The sequence below is a fragment of the Notolabrus celidotus genome, chromosome 8, assembly GCF_009762535.1.
Source record: "Notolabrus celidotus isolate fNotCel1 chromosome 8, fNotCel1.pri, whole genome shotgun sequence".
Classification (NCBI taxonomy): Eukaryota; Metazoa; Chordata; class Actinopteri; order Labriformes; family Labridae; genus Notolabrus; species Notolabrus celidotus.
Genome location: NC_048279.1, coordinates 33,769,074 through 33,790,487, shown reverse-complemented (window position 1 = coordinate 33,790,487; position 21,414 = coordinate 33,769,074). Strand labels below are relative to the sequence as shown.

The 21,414-nt window shown below is 41.0% G+C and overlaps 2 protein-coding genes across 2 annotated transcripts; both read right to left on the bottom strand.

Moving 5' to 3' along the window:
* Positions 1–1,382: 1,382 nt before the first annotated feature.
* Positions 1,383–2,755, bottom strand: LOC117817029 (snRNA-activating protein complex subunit 1-like). Its single transcript, XM_034689472.1, has one exon. The coding sequence runs from the start codon at positions 2,647–2,649 to the stop codon at positions 1,930–1,932; it is 720 nt and encodes a 239-aa protein (XP_034545363.1). The 5' UTR covers positions 2,650–2,755; the 3' UTR covers positions 1,383–1,929.
* A 1,452-nt stretch (positions 2,756–4,207) lies between these two features.
* srp72 (signal recognition particle 72) lies at positions 4,208–19,652 on the bottom strand. The gene is given in 21 exon segments (XM_034689482.1): positions 4,208–5,384; positions 9,031–9,157; positions 9,160–9,189; positions 9,596–9,633; positions 9,753–9,901; positions 10,912–10,981; positions 11,282–11,385; positions 11,724–11,819; positions 11,919–11,983; positions 13,924–13,996; positions 14,247–14,375; positions 14,470–14,531; positions 14,534–14,600; positions 14,702–14,759; positions 14,868–14,992; positions 15,139–15,170; positions 15,416–15,527; positions 17,264–17,407; positions 17,813–17,933; positions 18,911–19,031; positions 19,519–19,652. Coding segments are annotated over 21 exon segments (2,004 nt in total). The 5' UTR covers positions 19,619–19,652; the 3' UTR covers positions 4,208–5,203.
* Positions 19,653–21,414: the final 1,762 nt, after the last annotated feature.

The window sequence follows — 21,414 nt, the reverse complement described above, 5'->3', positions numbered from 1 at the left end:
TCTGCATAGGAAAATAATGATACAAAATTTTTCCACATTGCCCGACCCGATGAAAAAAACATTTTCCCCCAGAAGAAGATAAAGTTTGCTAATGTTTACATGGTACTTCCTAGTTACTGATTATTTAGAAAACATTTAAAATAATTGTTATTAAATATTTCATATATAACTTTTAGCATTCCAAAGTCTCAGTAGGAGCCACTGGCCCTGAAGTATTCTGACAACATCATATGTGGCCCTCTTTGAAAAAAGTTTGGACACCCCTGGTATAGCGCATTTCACACGAGGGCGACTCAATGTGCTTTACATTAAAATATTAAAAGCATTGGAAACATTCAGACAAGCATAAAAGAACATAATTAAAATGACAAATATAATAAAACAGAAAAGGAAAGGAAAATTAGAAATATATTAAAAATTACATTAAAATGTTAATTTAAAGTGGATTAAAATGAGCGAAGATAGGAAGGCATTGGCAAATAAAAAGTCTTTGATTTAAAAGAGGTGAGAGTTGAAGCGGACCTGCAGCTTTCAGGGAGTGTGTTCCAGATATGTGGTGCATAATGACTAAACGCTGCTTCACCATGTTTCCTTCTGACTCTTGGGACTGAAAGCAGACCAGTACCTGATGATCTCAGAGGTCGAGGTGGTTCATACAGTAGCAGCAGATCAGCAATGTACTTTGGGCCTAAACCATTCAGTGCTTTATAAACCATCAGCAGGATTTTAAAGTCTATTCTCTGACAGACAGGAAGCCAGTGTAGGGATCTAAGAACTGGAGTGATGTGGTCTACTTTTTTGGTCCTTGTTAGGACTCGAGCAGCAGCATTCTGTATGAGCTGCAGCCGTCTGATGGACTTTTTAGGGAGTCCTGTAAAGACCCCGTTACAGTAGTCTAGTCTGCTAAAGATAAATGCATGGATGAGTTTTTCTGCATCCTGCTGAGACATGAGTCCTTTAACCCTTGATATATTCTGAAGGTGATAGTAGGCGGACTTTGTAATTGTCTTAATGTGGCTGCTGAAATTAAGATCTGAGTCTATGACTACACCAAGGTTTCTGGCTTGGTCTGAACATTTCATCTGTGCAGATTGGAGCTGAGCAGTAACATTTAACCTTTCTTCCTCCAAAAACAATCATTTCAGTTTTTCTTTGTTTAACTGAAGAAAGTTCTGTCGTCCAGTCATTGATTTGTTCAATGCATTTACTCAGTGTTTGTATGGGACTATAATCTCCTGGTGATATGGTGATGTAAATGTGTGTCATCTGCATAGCTGTGGTATTTTATTTTGTTGTTTCTTATTATCTGACCTAATACAAACACAGTAAAGTCAATTTTATTCCTTTAAAGTTGCTGAAACAAGAAATCTCAGAAGACTGTGTGATAATTATGAAATACATTTATTACATTAATTTTACAGAAACTGAAAAGGAAAATAAAGGGAAATCTAGAAACAGTTTATCAAATTAAAGCATCCTTTCCCGTATTTTAAAGAAAACCAACAAGAACAGAAAGCTTATATTCAGCTGACAGTCCTCCCTCATCCTCCCCCATCATGCTCTTGGAGGAGCATGGGACCTCTTCACCGGCACCCTCTCCGTCTGCTCAGGGGCGCTCAGGAGCCACGTCTGGAGCTGGCTCTCCTCCTTCGTCATCCCGAGACTCTGCCAGGTCCGAGCCCGCAGAGAAGGAGGTCTCTTCGAGCGCCCACCTGCTCTGGTCTGCTCCTGGACTTGCTCTGCTCCTGAGCCTGGCGAGTCCACCGTCTCCGTCTGTCGGTGCCTCCTGGACTTGGACGCCTGCTGGACGTTGGTGTAGCTCTTCTGCTTGATGGAGGACAGTAGCCTGGCTCTGCTGCTGTTGGACTTCCTACTTTCTTCCTCCTCGTCCTCCTCGCTCTCCTCCTCCTCTTCAAAGTTCTTCTCTTTTTATCTTGTGAGAAAGTCTCTCTGCTGCCAGGTGATGAACTGTGTCATGCAGTCTTTCATTTGTGCAGCTTGGTCTTGATGCGTCATGTTGACCTGGCTCTTGACCTCTGCCGTGGTCCCCTTCTGCTTCTCGTACAGGTTCTGCGTGTTGGTCACCTCCTCCAGGATCTCTGCAGAGAGGAGATCATGCACAGCTGTGGTCCTCCCCAGAAACTGTGCACACACCTGCTCCTTCGTTGGTTTCTTCTGCTTTTGGAAGTTGAGGAAATGTGGCATGGCGGTGTAGTTGATGGCTTTGGTTTCAATAAGTTTTCGATATATGTAAACAACATCAAGATGCCCAGAATCCATAGATTCTTTCAGAAACTTCTCAACCTGAGCCCAATCCCTCAGAGCGAGTCTGATCTGCACAGGTGGGACGATGAGCTGCGTGTGGTAAAATGCAAACATCAGATACAAGCCTCCAACTCGTATCTGGTAGCTGTATGGAGGCAGGAAGTACTTCACGGCTGTTGCCAGAGTCACTCTGCAGAATCTTTTCAAGTCACTCCCGCGGCTGATACCCAGGAAGATGTCTGAGAAACACATCTCCCTCCAGATGGCTGAAAAGATCTGATACCTGACTGAGTCGGTGTGCTGGAAGCGAGCGAGTAACTCCTCCACGTCTTCTGTCAGAGGATCATGGAAGAAGTCAGCGTAGCATGGCTGCAGACGAGGCATCCTGTCCACAGAACAAAACTTTCAGATCTCTCTGAAACTCTCAAGCTAACGTGTGAAGGAGAAGCTCTGTGCAGAGTGAAGGCAGGTGCAGCCAGTCATTGGCTAATTATCAGAAACCCTGATCCATGTGTGAAAAAGACAAGTTACAACCAGAATTGTTTCCATTGGCTCCCCAGCAGAAAAATCGACAATGTTGAAACTCCAGCTTTTAGGCAACCTCTGGCCGTGAGAATTGAAGCCAAATGTTAAAAATTGCAGTTCATGGAGTTTCTGCTTGAGGCTGGCTCTGGAAGTACCGAAAACCACATACAAACCAATTCAAAGAAGAGATTTTAAAGCCTCACCTTCTCAATGTAAAGGCAATGACAGAGAATTATCAGAGTAGCGGTGGAAAGAGGGAAAACTTCTGCTTCAAATCTATACAAGAACCTGTTCTGTTGTGGACTGCACTGACTCGAGGGAAGAAGAAGAAGGAGGAGGAGGAGGAGAAGAAGAAAAAGGAGGATGAGAAGAAGGAGGATGAGGAGGAGGATGAGAAGAAGGAGGATGAAAAGGAGGATGAGAAGAAGGATAAGAAGAACAAGAAGGAGGATAAGAAGAAGAAAAAGGAGGATGAGAAGGAGGATGAGAAGAAGGATGAGAAGAAGGATAAGAAGAAGGATAAGAAGAACAAGAAGGAGGATAAGAAGAAGGATGAGAAGAAGGATGAGAAGAAGGATAAGAAGAACAAGAAGGAGGAGGATAAGAAGAAGAAAAAGGAGGATGAGAAGGAGGATGAGAAGAAGGATAAGAAGAAGGAGGATGAGAAGGAGGATGAGAAGGAGGATGAGGAGGATGAAAAGGAGAATGAGAAGGAGGATGAGAAGAAGAAGGATAAGAAGAACAAGAAGGATGAGAAGGAGGATGAGAAGAAGGATGAGAAGGATAAGAAGGACAAGAAGGAGGATAAGAAGGACGGGAAGAAGGATAAAAAGAAGAATAAGGAGGATGAGAAGAACAAGGAGGATGAGAAGAAGGATAAGAAGAACAAGAAGGAGGATAAGAAGAACAAGAAGGAGGATGAGAAGAAGGATAAGTAGAACAAGAAGAAGGAGGATAAGAAGAAGAAGAAGAAGGATGAGAGGAAGGATAAGAAGAACAAGAAGAAGAAGAAGGATGAGAAGGAGGATGAGAAGAAGGATAAGAAGAAGGATAAGAAGGATAAGAAGAAGAAGACTCTCATAAAACAAGTAATTCAGGTGTCTGTCAGCTCATTTCCCATTGGCTATAGAGGTATGAAGCCTAATGGCTGCAGGGATGAATGATTTTCTGTATCTCTCAGTCCTGCAGCGCAGAGAGATGAGCCGTCCACTGCTTCGTGTGCTTTGGTCAACATAAAGGGCGTGATATCAGTCCAGTAGCTCCACCAGCCAGATTGCTTCTGCACGTCCTGGCTCCACCAGTACAAAATATCTGCACCCATCAAAGCGGTACTTTGGCTTCACTTCTCAGTGGGAGAGGATGGAGGTGGAGTTAGTGGTTTAGATTATATGTTGAAGGAAACACAGGGGTCACATAATGCTGTTGAGAGTTTTATTAAGACTTAACAAAACGGGACACCTGATCGGTCTCTTCTCTAACTCCTGACACATGCATCCCACAAATTTAAAGAAATGAAATGATTTTGCTTGAATTTCGACCAACACAGGGATTTAAAAATAAATAGCTCTTCAACATTGCATGTTTCGGCTGATTCAAAGAGACAATTTGAGGAAACATGATCCAAAAATGATGACATGATACTCAGACCAAAGACACGTTAAAGGACCCAAAACTTAACTTCATGTTACCCTGCAAAGGCAATTTGTTCTCCAACCATGCCTTAACCTTATGACTATTTTTTATAATATAAGAACGTATGAGATGACAAGAGATCACATTTATTAATGTTTGAATCAAACAAAACATTTGTGAAAATTTGAAGTTTTGAAGGATCGAATCGTGACGTCACTGAATTGAAGTTTGATCAACCCAAAAACAAAGTTATCATGTTTTATTGTGGAGATGTACAGATGTTTCTGAAGACAATGTATGCAAATGTACAAAACACTTTGTATACGATGATAATTCATGACACCCAGGAACGCCAGGTGATACAACAGAAATGAAGCTTTCATCTACCACACAGACTTTTCTGAAGAAAAATAGACTGTGGCGATATCTGAGGTTTGTTCTGATTCATTTCATGGTGACTTCACAAAAGGTCATCATTTCAACACTGATTCAAACCGTCTCCTTTTGCAGACCAACAAAAAGTGAAGTTCAGTGGAACTTTCCTTTAAACGCTCTTTCATCTGTCCTCTAACAAACAGCACAAATAAAAGAACAAAGGAGGGCTAAGGGGAGCTTTTGGTTTCACATGTTTAAATGAACGGCCCGGATAAAAACAGAAAGTGAAAACTTGAAACGTGAAAAAGAGAAAAGCTTATGATTGCTTGTTGTCTCATCCACACAGACATCAGTGGATCCCGTGGCCCCTCTTCTTCTCCTTCTTCTTCTTCTCGTGTAACTTCATCTACCAGCCTCCCTTTCCACCCTTCTTCTTCTTCGCTGGTGCCTTCTTGCGTGTGGCCCCCGAGGACGCAGGTTTCTGCTGTCGAGGGGGGACCACGTTGCTGGCGGGGGCAGCGGATGAGCCGGATGCAGAGCCGGGTCTCGGGGAGGTAGGGGGGCTACTGGCTGTCTTACTGGCATCCCTGGAACATGAGGACACAAAGGACTTTCAGAGACGGATCTCAGAACAGTAATACAAGTTGAATTGAGACCTTCGAGGTAAGGTTTAAAGGTGACATATCATGCAAAATCGACTTTTTAATGGTTCTCTACCTGAAATATGTGTTTTCCCTGGCATGTCTACAAACCCCCCCCGAAAATGAAAAGAATCCATTCTGCCCCTGTTCTGATTTCTCCACCTTTCTGTAAATGTGTGCTGAAACCAGCCGTTTCAGTTTTCAGTGTTTTTCATACGTCACAACGCCATCCGGTCTGTAACAGGAAGTCAGAGCTCGGAGCTTGTTCAGCCCATAGACTGTATAAAATACAACTCAACCCCTCCTCTGTTTTTCATTCCCTGCACACATGTGTGCAAACAAGGAGCTTAGGAGGGAGGCATGCTAGTTGTAGGCTGTCTTAATAAACACAAAGGTTGGTTTTACTCCCCACGTCTGCAGATTTGAAGATCTAGTGGATGATTTTTATTTATCATGGATAAGTGCTAGCGCTTGTTAGCTTAGCCACATAGCTACATGTTGGTAGCTGTGTACCAAGACACACGTCGACATGCTGACAAATAAAACAACAAGAAACACTAAATCTGTGACCAATGGTTCAGAAAGGTCCTGCTGCAGGCGCCTCTCCGTCAGGATCAGATTCTGGATCAGATTCAGAGGGTTGAAGTAACGCGGGTCTGTGAGCAGCCGTGTATATTCAGCCAACATGTAAACATTAGATCAACATGCTGGACAGCCGAGGCACATCCACTTCCTGATGGGGCGTGGTCTGAGAGAAAACAGCCTGTTCTGAGCAGGGCTGAAAAACCCTCTTTTTCAGGCATCCAAAATCTGATTTCAAAGTGTTTTTTTGAGCATAAACTTTAAAGACATGTTTTGGGGACCTCTTAGACCAATATATTTTAATGAAAAAAGCGTAATATTTCACCTTTAAGAGGTCGTTTGTGCTGATCTAAAAAATATCTTTTTAAGACCCCCAATCCAAGAACATGAATGTCACTGATGCACAGCAGAACAAACAGGTGTCTAAGATTTAGCATGTTTAACTATTCTTGCTAAGATTAAGAGCTTTTTTTGCACATCTTGCAAGTTGCCCCATAATCATTGTTTGTCCCTTCCAGCCTTTTAAATCCCTGGATTTTAATCTCTAATCCAGTTCTCCTTAAATTTGCATTTCCCTACCTTCTCTTTTTGTTCTGTTTGCTTTTTGTACATGACTCTCTGGCTGCTGACGACATTATAATGCATAATCATCTTTGTTATATTATTATTATTGTTACTACAACTAACAGTCATATTATAAACCTACATTTCTTTATTGTATTGCTTAATCTGTCATAACTGAACTATAATCACACCATGTCAACTAGGGCTGTCAACGAATATTCTAAATTTGAATAAATATTCGAATATAAAAAAAAAAAAAGGAAATTCGATTGTGAAAAAACCACATCGGCGGCTGCTTTGTGAGTGGGCGCACTGCATGACGGGTCAGGGACAGATCACAGGAGTCACACATGCACAGCGTGAAGCAGACGGCAGAGAGAAATCCTTCCGTCCCCGGATCCTCAGTGCGCTCTGAACGCGTCTTATCCTCCGCTGGGAATACAGTGAATAAAAAGAGATCTGGCCTCTTCTCATGTGAACTGTCTTCTTCACATGTGAACTGTCTTCTTCACATGTGGACTGTCTGATCGGCACTGGTCTCTTCACATGTGGACTGTCTGATCGGCACTGGCCTCTTCACATGTGGACTGTCTGATCGGCACTGGCCTCTTCACATGTGGACTGTCTGATCGGCACTGGCCTCTTCTCATGTGGACTGTCTGATCGGCACTGGTCTCTTCACATGTGGACTGTCTGATCGGCACTGGTCTCTTCTCATGTGGACTGTCTGATCGGCACTGGCCTCTTCTCATGTGGACTGTCTGATCGGCACTGGTCTCTTCTCATGTGGACTGTCTGATCGGCACTGGTCTCTTCACATGTGGACTGTCTGATCGGCACTGGCCTCTTCTCATGTGGACTGTCTGATCTGCACTGGCCTCTTCACATGTGGACTGTCTGACCGGCACTGGCCTCTTCACATGTGGACTCTCTTGTGCTTTTTGCAAATAACCTGTCCGGCCTAAGACCCTACATTGACAGTGGACTAAAAGAGCCTGACAATCAGTGACACTGGGATAAAATGCAGTTTTTCCTCTTTTTTTTATACAAGCACCAAGAATGTGTGGACTACTTTTTCGTTTTTAACTTCAATTAATGTTAATAAATTTGCTTCAATCACTGAATGAAGCCTGCCTATATTAGGGACAAGAGTCGGGACCTTTAATTGCTCGCACAAGTCTTGTTCAGCACTCACTCAGCGCATTACGCACAGAGAGAGAGGGGGGGCGAGCGAGAGGTCTCCGGTCTTAAAAGTGTTACGGTATAGACCATTAGGTCATTTTCTTGTTTTGTAATGTGTAGGTGTGTTTTAGGCATGTTATATCTTAAATAAAAATACATATACAAGTAGTTATGTCTCCTTGTATTAGTTTGTCCACCTGTTATTGACATAATGTGCAAATATAGATATTCGAATGGTTCGAACCTATGGGATTTTTTTAGAGCGACTATTCGAACGTCATTTTGGAGCAATTTTGACAGCCCTAATGTCAACCTGTCACTACTGAATCATTTTTAATACTGCCTGTAATTATCACTATTGAAACTACTTGTAACATTTGTATATATCTTAAATTTGTAAATTTGTATTCTATATTTATTTATCTATTTGTATTTGTACTTATATTATTTTACTTATTGAAACTTATTCTCGATTGTACTTATGTCTGGGTTGCTGCAACAACCAAATTTCCCCCAGGGGATCAATAAAGTAATATCTTATCTATCATGCTGCAGTAAATGATGTGATTGTGAACTGTCACACGAACAAGCTAAACCACTGAGAGAATAATAATAAAAAAAGTAAAATGCATATTAAATAAGACCTCTCACAAGCAAGAGGCTTTAAGGATTTTTTTTTAACATTCAACTTTAAAAGTTAAGGACTTTTTAAGGAGCTGCAGAAACCATCTGAGCTAAAATGATGGATGGCCAGTGCTTAACTGTGGGCTTCAAAATAACCTTGGATAAACCAGTGTTCACTCTTCCTTCACTTTATGTGTTTGAGAAGAATTTACTTTACTCTCATGTCTGCGAAATATGTCTTTGTAAGTTTATCACCCCTGAAGTGCATGAAAACATTACCGGAAACTTATCCTCCATTCAGTCCTACATGATGTCTCTTAAATCTATTAAATTCAGGATAAGGGTCATTAGATATTCTGATAAGAAACCACACTTTTTCTCACTTTCACTCGTGTGGATTCTTCCTCCTAGCATAAAGATTCGCTCTGGCTTGAGACTGAGAATCATTTTGTTTCAGCAAAACACAATCCTTCTTCTCTACAGAACGCTGAACATCTGCCTCTGAGGATTCTCTGGCAGGAGAACAAGGGGAGGTTTTGAGGTGTTTTCTCCTCATTAGAGGGAACTGATTACAACTCCTCAACGAGAGGAATTACACCCAGACTTCTCCAATCAGGAGACGTGCGCGTGTTTCACTCACAGCTCGGACTGAAGCTCCTGCCGTCGCTCCTGTGTGCCTTTTCCGATCTGCTCCTTCTTCTTTCCCTTCTTCTTGCCTCTGTAGTAGGAACGATCCCTCATGGGCAGCCACCTCTCCAGGTCAGGGTGCGCTTTGGGTCGCAGTTCTTGGGTAGTTTGCCTGAAAAGAATCAATCAGTGAAGTATGAGTAAATAAATGAGATGACCTTTAGAAGACAACTACCTAAAGAACTCTAGTGTAAGAAATAAGCTTCATAGTATGTTTGCAATTCCTACTTATGACCTGCAGAGGTCAACAGTGTTGGAAAGAACAGAAGTACACTTCTTTTCTTTAAAGAGCAAACAAGTAGGTCTACATCGCTGCAACCTTATTGAAGCCTGAAGGAGTTCTGGACTTTTTATACGAGTTACAACTTAATGCTGCTCAAACATGTGGTTTTAGAGGTTTTAAGGCTTTATAACAGAAGATTTTTTAAGTAGTTTGAGTGCAAGAACAACCTTTCTTCAGAAAACAGACCCCTTCTTTTGAAAACAACTCTCACAAACTATATTAAAGAAATACACACCTTTCTTTTTCTTCTTCTTCTTTTTGATCTCGCCTTGGCTGTAAAGAAAACAAGAGGTGTTAGGAAAACTCAGATCAAAGTGCAGCTGCTTAAAATTATCCCAGCACCTCTACTCTAACTGGGTATGTTTTATAAGGCAGAGAGTGAAAGAGTTTACCCTGATTCTTTGGGAAGGTTTTCTGGTTTGATGACTTTAGCAGCTTTTTTTCTGACGTATGTCGCTCCGTGTGAGTTCTCCAGCTCGTCAACGTCCACGTTGAGAGCCATCGTGTCCGCAGAGGGAAGGTGTTTGCTGAGGCTGGAGAGAGACAGGGGCTAAGGACAACGTCTTCATCCCAAATCTGAACGATGGCTCACAAATCCCATGTCAAATTTCAGTCTCACATTCAATGACTCAACTCTATCTCCTGCACCTCACACCCGTAACCTTGGAATCCTTTTTGACAGCAACCTTTCTTTTCAACACTTTGTCACCGAGCTCACTAAAACGGCCTTCTTTCACCTCAGAAACATCGCCCGCCTCCGTCCACTCCTCTTTTTCTCTGCAGCCGAAACCCTTATCCTCGCATTCCTCACATCCTGTTTAGATTCCTGCAACAGCATCCTTTACGGCACGTCTTCCAAAGTCCTCCATAAACTGCAATACATTCAGAACTCTTCTGCACTACATCACCCTCCGTCCTCCAACATCTTCATTGGCTCCCCATCCCCTACCCTACTGCATACAGTTTAAAATCCTCCTCCTCCTCACCCACAAAGCCCACCACCAGGCCCCTTCCTACCTCACTGACCTCCTCCTGTAACCTGCGTTCCTCACATGCCAACCTTCTGTCTCCATCTCAAAGAACCAAGCACCGAACCTGGAGGGGACAGAGCCTTCTCCAGAGCCGCCCCCACCCTCTGGAACTCTCTGACCCTTTAACATTCAAACCTCTATTAAAAATTCAGCTTTTTAAGTTAGCTTTTAATTTGTGATGTACTGTTGTCTTGTTTTGTTTGATTTGTGTTCCTTGCTTGTGTTGATTTTAACAAATGTACAGGGTCTTATTATTATTATTATTATTACTACTAAGGTTGCTGCTAATGTGACATCACTTCTCTAATTATCTTTTTTCCTGTTAAATTTCAGATTGTGAGAAGTGCAAAATACAGTTTCTCAAGGCTGAAACTTCAGAACCATGCTGCATCAAATCCTCAAGCACCAATCAACAAACGTGTCCAGATAGCACAGAAAAAGGCAGATTACAGGACTGGGAATCACATCAAGTTTGTGACTCATATTTCAATAGTTTCAGATGATGAAGGATACGATTTGGCTTATCTGTGTCCACCAGAGAATATGCAGAGATGAGTTGTGCGAGTGTGTGAACGTCGTTGGTGTTTTGCCTGTTTCAAGACAGAAAAATAATTAAAAACAACATTTTTTGAGGTTTTACAACACTTATAGCTATTATGAATACATTTGTATTTTGCTTTTAAAATGGGTTTATTCCACATTTCATTTGTTGTCATTTTTTCTCTAAAAACACTTTAAAATTATGTTCAAACTTCAAACATTTAACCAAGTTGGTACAATGCCAGCTCAAAGCTGAGAGATAAACCTCTGAAGAGCACATCAGTGTGTTTTTCACAGAAATAGTAAACACATGTTGAACTTCAGAGGCTTTCTCAGGGCTTTAAACTCACTTCCACAGCTGCTCCAGATCACTGATGGCTTCTTTTTTCCGTCCGTACTTCAGTTTGAAATTGGCAGCTTCTCGTACAAGGGCCAAGTGTGCAGAAGATCCGGGCTGCGGAGGAGGAGGAGGAACACACGGCTGATTAAAGCAGTGGAAAACACCGACAGATCTCACACGATGGTTCGTGTCTCAGCTTGTCTCTTCAGATGAGAGTAATACCCAAAACACTGACTACTGCATAGGCGGAGACTGGGAAGATGGTTTCTCTAAATTGACTCCATCTTCTGTGAAGCTTTTGCTACTGATTTTAGCCACCTCATTATTTCTCTGCCACAGTGTGAAAATCAAAATCAATCACCTGCTTTAGGACAGTCGCTGAAGAAAGTTTGCATCTAGTGAATATAGAAGGAATCACTGTTGTGTAACATCACATTTTTTGAGACACTCACCTGTTCAGACTGGTAGTGTTCAATAGCTTGTTTGAAAACGTCAATAGCGCTGTCGATGTCTTCTTCATGGGCGTACATAGTTACCAGAGCGGAAACCTACAGAGAGAGAAACATGTTGGGTCAGAGTTCACTAAAAGCTTTTTAAAAACAAAGCGTGAAAACTTCAGTGCTCTGTGATCTTAATGTCAAACTTACCATCCCTGATTTGTGCTTGAACTCCTCGATTGACCTTAAGACATCGCACGCTTTTGTTACATGACCTGAGGACCGAAAGGAAAAAAGGTCTTCATCATGAAACTGAATGCAGCCATAATGACTATTAAAAAGACAAGACAATAATTAATGTTATCAAACTTTAAGACAACAAGCTGTTCACTCTTCGTGTTGATGAATATTAGATCACCCCAAAGGTGATTTTAAAATGATTTAAAAAAACAATTTTATATGATACAGACAGGTTCATGTTTCTTAAAGGGCCGTAACAACTGGGACACTTTTTTTTAAAGTCATGTTTTCAGGTGTTTTTGTCTTCATTGATAGGACAGCTGTAGATAGACAGGACATGTGGAGAGTAGAGAGCGGGGCAAGACATGCAGCAAATGGTCACGGTTGGGAACCGAACTGGCGACCTCTGCGACAGGGACTATAGCCTCTGTGTGTGGGGCGCTTAGACCCGTAAGGCGTTTTTGACCGGAGGAACTTTACCCTGGAACTAGGGACTTTCAGAACCGAAGGGTCGCCGGTTCGAGTCCCAGTATGGACGAAGTTTGGCAAGTGGACTGGTGGCTGGAGAGGTGCTGGTTCACTTGCCTGGGCACTGCCGAGGTGCCCTTGAGCAAGGCACTGAACCCCCAACTGCTCTGGGTGCGCTGGTTGACCGCAGTATCCTCACTCTGACATCTCTCCCTAAGCATGATCACTGCATGTGTGTGCATTTGTATGTATACACCAAAAAAACTGTATGTGTAGCATGTCCAAAATAGCATGAGTGAAAAAATTGAATTTCCCTCCTGGGGATCAATAAAGTACCTTCCTTCTTCTTCTGAACTACGTGTGTTTCGACTGGATGAACCAGGGTCTAAATTTAGTTCAGGGGTTGATAATCTCCCCCCTAAAAAGCCCCTGCTAGTGTTGCAGTACTTTTCAAAAAGCCCAGGGGGTTTCAGGGGGTGGGGCCTGCAATGCTGAACGTGTCTGATTGGTAGATTAACCGCAGTGTTTTTATTCCGCCCGCCGTCCACAATAACATCACACACATCTGTGATTCACTTGATTTCTCTTTCTTTCATGAGTTTTTATTTGTTCTATCTTTTTTGTATGTGTGTGTACTTTTCAAAAGAAGAAGCTGTGATTCTCTTGATTTAGCAGCTTGTAACAATAGTCTTCTCTCAGCCCACCGTGAATGCGTCTCTCCCGGTGTTCCGGTTTTAAAAGTGACCCTGTAAACCGGAGACCTTCAGCTGAACGTGTCAGTGTTTGTGGAGTTTACACAGCTGTTGAAACACAGAGGGAGTTTAAGATTCAATATCCTCATCAGATATTTAATGATCGTCTAAAGACGTTTATGAGGGATGCATCCGGCTGAAAGTCTCCAGTTAATAGGGTCGCTGTTTAAACCAAAACACCGGCCGATATCTGCCACGGCTTTTTGAGTTCAAAAGGATTTTAAAGCCGTGTTGAAACGTCTTTGCTACTCGCGCTTATCTCCTCTCACGTGTTGATTCAGTGAATCCATCTGTGATGAAATATAGCACCATCTAAAACAGCGCCAGCTGAGTCTCTTCATGCTAACAGGCTAACTGTTGTATTGCTCATAATGATACCTGCCTGTCTGTCTGCTTCTATGGTGTCATCTGTGATGAATGTCATTCCTATTTGTTTTACTGCCCTCTACTGGTCTGGTGGTGTAGTGCATTTACTTTTTATTTTCTCCATACGTCACTGGCCTGATTTGCACACTCTACCCAGGGCTTTGGCCCCCCAGTCGAAACGCAGACAACAATGGGGGCACAGGAACCTTTTAGTTCAGGGTAAAGTAGTTCTGGGGGCTAAAAGACCCCGGGACTCTTGGTTGAAATGCACCTTTAGGCCACCAGGGCCACAACTGGGACAAATTTAACTAACATCCTGCCGTGAGAGGGTTGAAGTAAGAGAATCCAGCTGATAATTGATAAATACTGTAAATAAAATTGTTCCCTACCTTGTACTAAATAAAGTTGTGCCATAGTCAGTTTGATGCCGGACGCACTCTCTGGATGTTGGTCTGAGAATTGCTGGAATCCAAAGAATAATCAGTTAGTATCAACTACAAAATCATATTAATACATAAAGAGGAGCAAGAAACGTTTAGAACATTATCAGGTCAAGTGTTTTAAACTAACGTTACATTCTCATCTACAGACAGTGGGTACAACAACAGTTAATAGAAGATATATTCTGAATAAAAAGGGTGTTTAAAATGATTTTACTACATTTCTGGTGCCTTATTGGACTCTTGGACTCCTTAATTCGAATCATTTCTACCTGTAGGAGCTCGATAGCCTTGCTGTGCTGCTTTTCTCTGCACAGCTGAGCGACCTGGATGAGAACCGGTCTTGGTTGACCCGGATTCTGAGACTGAAGACTTGATGACAGCTTTCTGCACTGGTCGGCCTGTTGATGAAAACATATATTGATGAGTGAATAGGTTTCAGAGATTCTGACTCTCTTTATCTGAGTCACATCAGCTCCTCAGCAGCAGGCGTACCTGGTTGGTGTACATTGCCAGCAGGGCTTTGTTGAGGTCGATGGCCTGCAGCTGCTTCTTGCCAGCTTGTACTCGACACCCTCAGCGTTCGTCAGTTTTACCTTCTTCTTTGAGTCGAACACGTTTTGGTCCTACGGAAACACATTCATCGAGATTGAATTGTGCTTTTAGCACTTAGACATGACATTTAAGAGATCACAGATGATATACATTTGTGAAGGCACACACCCACCTTGTTTATTGTTATGATATTGTTGGCAGTCACAGCAAGCAGCCCCACGTCTGACGGCCTGCAATCAGAAGCAGATCATGAACTACATCTCTAACATTTAAACTGAAACTACAACATGTGAATAACCTTTTGAGCGGCTGTTACACTGTTTCTACTGTGCACTCACTTGAGCTTGATGACCTGGTTGTAGAGCTGCAGCGCCTCGTCTGTCCGACCTTGAAGCTGCATGACATACGCCATCTGAGAGTGGATGACGGCCAGCTCGGACTCGATGTCCTCTTCAGTCACATCCTGAAAGAGACGAGGCGATAATGTCAGTGATTCGTTTGGGAAAGGTAGAAATCAGACTGTCTACTGATGCTCAATGGTTAAAGATGTCACAATTTGAACACTCAACTGAAAACTGATCAATGCTCAAGAAAAACAGAGACACTCACCGAATCGTCTGCCAAAGAGACTCTGCACAGCTCTGTGAAGGAGAACAATCAAGTCAAATACAGAATGGACAGAATAACAGCTTCACAAATAAAGATAAGATAACACTTCCTTGATCCCCAGGGGGAAATAAGGTTGTTGCAGCAACCCAGACAAAAGTACAATCAAGAATTGGTTTAAATAAGTAAAAATAGAAAAATATAAATAAAGAGAATACAAATTTAAGATATATACAAATGTTACAAATAGTGTAAAGCACAACAGAGTGTTTGGACTGACCCTCTGCTTGCTGTAGTTTATTGAAAGCCTCTGTAAGCTGTCCTTGTCCAATCAGAGAGCAGGCAGCGTTGTAGCAAAGCTCATACGTCGACTCTGGGAGACCCAAGTCTTCCTGCAAGAACACACACGTCAATTTAAAAACAACATGATACAATGAAACACATATTTCTAACATACAATCAAAAATAGAAGGAGAACACTCATAAAATAACATAAGAAATACATTGGAAATCCTTAAAATCTCAGCAAAAAGTGGCTTAAAGGTGACATATTATGGTCTTTTTCATCAAAATATATTGGTCTAAGAGGTCCCCAAAACATGTCTTTAAAGTTTATTGCTCAAAAAAAACACTATGAAATCAGATTTTGGTCTGCCTGTAAAACCCTCTTTTTCAACCCTGCTCAGAACAGGCTGTTTTCTGTGTCTGTGCCTTTAAGTGAGAATGAGCTCTCTGACCACGCCCCCTCAGGAAGTGGATGCGGCCTCAGCTCTCCAGCATGTTGATGACCTTTGTGAACCATTGGTCCCAGATTTAGTGTTTCTTGTTGTTTTATTTGTCAGTATGTCGACGTGCGTCTTGGTACACAGCTACCAACATGTAGCTATGTAGCTATGCTAACTAGCGCTAGCACTTTTCCATGAAAAATAAAAATCATCCGCTAGATCTTCAAATCTGCAGACGTGGGGAGTAAAACCGACCTTTGTGTTTATTAAGACAGCCTACAACTAGCATGCCTCCCTCCTAAGCTCCTTGTTAGCACACATTTGAGCCGGTAATGAAAAACGGAGGAGGGGTTGAGTTGTGTTTTATACAGTCTATGGGCTGAACAAGCTCCGAGCTCTGACTTCCTGTTACAGACCGGATGGCGTTGTGACGTATGAAAAACACTGAAAACTGAAACGGCTCGTTTCAGCACACATTTACAGAAAGGTGGAGAAATCAGAACAGGGGCAGAATGGATTCTTTTCATTTTCGGGGGGTTTGTAGACAGGGACACATATTTCAGGGAGTCCATTTTGCATGATATGTCACCTTTAAGATGATAAAAGAAAAAAACTATGCAAAACAATAACATTCAGAAGAATTGGTACACTGAAATTAAATTCTGAACAGAGTTTGGGAGGTGACACTGAAATACAAAAATTCAATTTGGACTGCGTTAACTCTTTTTCTCAAACTTACTCAAATTACATTGTAATACATAATAAAAGGTGCCTGATATAACTCATAGATGTTGACTTAATTTGCTGATCGTCATTCTATAAAGAGGAACTATGTCAAAGTTTGATTTTGATATTTTTTAAATTCGCTTGATGTACAAGGATTTGATCCTTTTTTCCATTCCTTCATTTTACAGTTTTACTTTGTCAGTTTCTAGACCGAGAAATAAAAGAATGACACATAAAAGGCATAACATTAATGTAGGAGCCATGAAGGATTTGAGTGTTTATAGTATCTTATTTTGAGGTTATTTTTTGGGGTGTTTTTGTTGTTGTTTGTTTACGATGTGGTTTTTTGTGGGGTCAGGTAATGTGTTAGGGGCGGGGATATTCTGTTCAGAGGGCGAGCTTGATCTCTGTACTTTTTGTTGACTGCTTTATTCTTTTGATCACCTTAATAATCTGTTTGTGCACCTTATCATGAGTTGGTTATCTTTTTTTCACGAGTAAAAGGTTAAACTTATTTTTTTGTACATCAGTGATTTTTGCTTTTAGCGCGTAAGACACTTTACTAGGCTCAACCTCAGCCTCTCACCGGCTTTTGGCTCTTTGTAGTCGCTACAATTAAATTTCACACAACAGTGTCAAAGGGAAAAGTCATTTGAGCTTTGTGAAGGCGTGCTTACCACTGGAGCTTCCTCCCACTGACTCATAGAAGCCACCACAGCAGCGAGGTTCGTCTTCCTCTCCTCCTCGTACTCATCCTGAGAGTTCCTGATCAGATCCGTGTAGACGGACTTGCACTCGTCGTAGCGCTCCAGTCTGTACAACTGAACAATGAACATAAAGATAGATCCAATCAGAACAGGTAATCAAACTTGCAGCACTGCATCATAAAGGCTTGTTACATCAGAAAAAAAACTTAAGTGTCTATATTTTTCATTAATGGTCCATCCTGAAATGTTCATGAATAAAAGACCTTGAGTTAGTATATAATGATGGTTGACAGCAGTGGTTATTAGGGTTGCAAAGCATAATCCTGACTAAAACAACCAGATTTCATGCCAGTACAGTTGAATATCTATGCTATTCCTCAATCACATGCACATAGCACATTTTTCCACCACTTTGCAACCCTAGTGGTTATTGGCAGGTCTGAACACTTGTGCACCTCCAAAAACAAAGCATGCAGATGTAATATGTTTCTAGTTGTCTTCATGGAAAGTCAGCCTCACCACTTGACCGTAGAGCTCCTTCAGTTTGTCCGTTTGTTCAGGTGCACTTTCAATGGTCTTCAGGGCACTTTCTACTCTGTTCAGCCTGTACTCACAGTATGCCTTCTCAAACACAACATCACTGCAAAACAAAACAAAGTTCATTTTACTAAGTTTACCGTTTTATTAACTATGATTGCAAAAGCATTTTCAGATCAGAACAAGCTGGTAAAGAAGGCCCGCTCTGTGGTTGGCCTAGAACTGGACAGTCTGGAGTCAGTGGCTTGAGAGGAGGTTGATGGACAAACTGCGAGCCATCCTGGACAACATCCTCTCACCCTCTCCTTGATGAGCTGTGGCTGATGGGGAGCTCGTTCAGTCAGCGCATCATTCCACCACGGTGCAAGACTGAGCGCTTCAGGCGCTCCTTTGTGCCCACCGCCATCAGACTGTTATACAGTAATGGAGGCCGCAGACTGCACCACGCTGACCACTGACACACCCCCCCCCCATGAACAGATCCATACCATCCCTGCATTGTCTATCACACGCCATCATCTGATCCCGAACTGACTCTCTTGACTGCTGCTGGCATTGTAATGCTTAATATACTGTATTATAATTATCTTTGCCATATTATATTATGTTATATTACATTATTATTGTAACTACAACTCACGGTCATATTACATACCCATATTTATTTTTATTTATTGCTTAATCTGCCATTACCAACCATAATCACACCATGTCAACCTGTCACTACTGAAACATTTTTAATACTGCCTGTAATTACTGCAATTAATCTAAATTCCATTGTAACATTGTATATATCTACATTGTATTCTAGCTTTATTTATCTATTTTTATTTTTAATTGTTTTATTTTATTTTATTTTTACTTATTGAAACTTTTTCTTGTTGTACTTGTACAGTTGTACTGTATGTCTGGGTTGCTGTAACAACTGAATTTCCCCCCTGGGGGGTCAATAAAGTAATATCTTATCTTATCTTATCACTAAACAAATATTCCAGAGCTTTTATTAAAAGTGCACATTGACAAATCAACACATATATAAGTGATACACACAGAAATATAGCAAACAGTGATTCTGATTACCTGCTAAGCACTTTTGAATGGGTGTTCATGACATTCAGCGCCTCTTTGAAGCTGCTGTTCTGAATAAGGCAAACTATTTTACAGTGAAGGGCCGTCACATCATCCCTGTTTTCATGCAGAACTGCAACAGAAGAGGACACAAATAGAGCAGAACATTAATAACTGATGGAGGAAATAGAGAAGTTATTGTCACTGATCAAAACAAAGGTTATCTGTATCAGAAGCTGGTGAAATACTGACAACATTTCGATTGACAGGCAGAGTTTCTAAGCTGCCATGATAAACTAGCTGAGGCTAACTAGGGACACGTCACTAATCAAGATAGGACGGTGCTTTCTTAAGGTTTAATTAGATGTCATAACTTCTTATACAATTAAAAAATCCTACTAAATTTGAAGCTGCATTTCTGTCGAGTACAACACTGAGTATATGTCTGATAAACAAATCTAACTCAGTGTTTGTGAGACCTGAACAGCATGCTAACAGCTGGTCATGCTGCTGGCCTTAGCTTAGCAGGCTAACAGGAGCGAGAAGAAACGGACCGTCTCTCCTCTAACTCACAGATCCGGTTCCGTTTGAGTCCAGAGATAAGAGTTACAGTTTCATACTTTTAGTCAGAGCTTTCAGGGCTCTTGTAAAGTCTCCATTCTGCCCACAGCGGTTGACTTCAGTCCACAGCGAAGCCACGGCTCCTCCTCCGCTCGCCATCTTCGCTGAATGGGCTCACAGCGGACCGGAAGTTGAAAGTGTTCACTTCCGGGTCAAAGAGAATTGAAGTTACAATTTAGTGAATAAAATTAATTTTAAAAACTCAAAATAAGTGATACCATACGACGGTTCTTTATTGTTATGAAATTTATGTTTTACAGATATTGATTTATATTTTTTTTGCCCCGTTTTTTCACCTCCCGGTAACAGAGCCAAATGATACCTTCACTGACTTCCGGACAGGATGATTTACCCTGAGTTGACAAAATACAGTGGTGTGATTATTGATAAACTCCGTCTTCTGAATCAGTGATCACTTTTGAAGCTCTTCCGATAACATACTTTTATCGTAGGGCCTTTCCTGATTTTATCTCAATCTTATTTTTTTTTGTTTGAGTTTATCCGTTTAAAGAATGTATTTAAAATAATTGTATTACTTTAGAGTTATTTTAGGGGAATTTCATGTCTTTTAAAATATGTTTTATTTCTTTATCTTGCCTTGTGTGATTTCAGGAACTACCAGTTTTATTTTTCTGTCCATGTAAAGCAACTAAGCTTGCACCCCATGTACAGAGGCCATGGCCCTCGTCGCAGAGGTCACAGATTCGATTCCAGCCTGGGCCATTTACTGTATGTCCTCCCCCACTCTCTGCTCCCCCCATTTCCTGTCTCTCTTCACCTGTTCTGTCCATAGAAGCAGAAATGCCCCCCCCCCAAAAAAAGAAAAAAAAACTTTTTATACGTACATATAGCGAAAAATCCAAGGAACAAGGAACAAAATGATTTAAATAGATCATAAGGATATAGTATTCATCTGTCTTTTAAATATTGTCGTATATTGACAGCCCATGATGTGTAAATGCAGAAGGAACTTCGTGACACTGGCTTGCTTTTAGAGTAATATATTTATTACAGGAAAACAACACCAGTATCGAACAAGCATTACGGACTGCTTGGGAAGACGACTCGGCCAGATTGTGTCTCTCCTCCCCAAGGCCATTAAACACGTCCTTTATATAGGTTGAAGTGATGTCCATGACGCACTCACATTTCTCTTAACATCTGGTTTACATCCAGTAGTGGACTTCTACTCTGTTGACCTATGCATGCTAACTGTCACCGTGACTTAATGCTGGGCTCCAACCCTTGATGTAAGCGTGCTAATTGTCACCGTAATTTACAGAACAGTAAAGGTGTCTCTATCTGAACCTTCTGTGACCACTCCAAGCAGTAAAACTGTATGTATTGTATAACTTCATGTGCGATACCTCAATATGCATGGACTTGCATTATTATTTTAATTATTGTTTTAACATGTATTTATCTTATTTTATTATTTTATTATTTATTTATCTTTTTATTTATTGTATTCATCTGATCTTGTCAACGCTACCTTATTTTAAACGTATTTATTCAGTCTGGCTTTTATGTAGGGTTTAACAATTTTATTACCTACCTTTTACTATAATATTGATTTAAATGCTGCTTTATTATTTTAGTAATTTTAACTGTTATCTTATTCTATTTTATGTATTAATTTATTATATTTTTATTTATCTACTCAGTTTTATTGATATTTTTAGCCTTAGTTTTATTTATTTATTTTTAAATCTACTTATTTTAACTATTTGTATTTTTAATTTTGATGCTTTCACTTATTTTAATTACACATATTTTATTTTTGGTGTGCATTGGTCTCTATTTTATTTGATTTTATGTTCCTATTTTTAATTTGTATAATTACTATTTTTCTTATTATTATAATTTTCCCCTAATATGTCTTGCCTTTGTTTTAT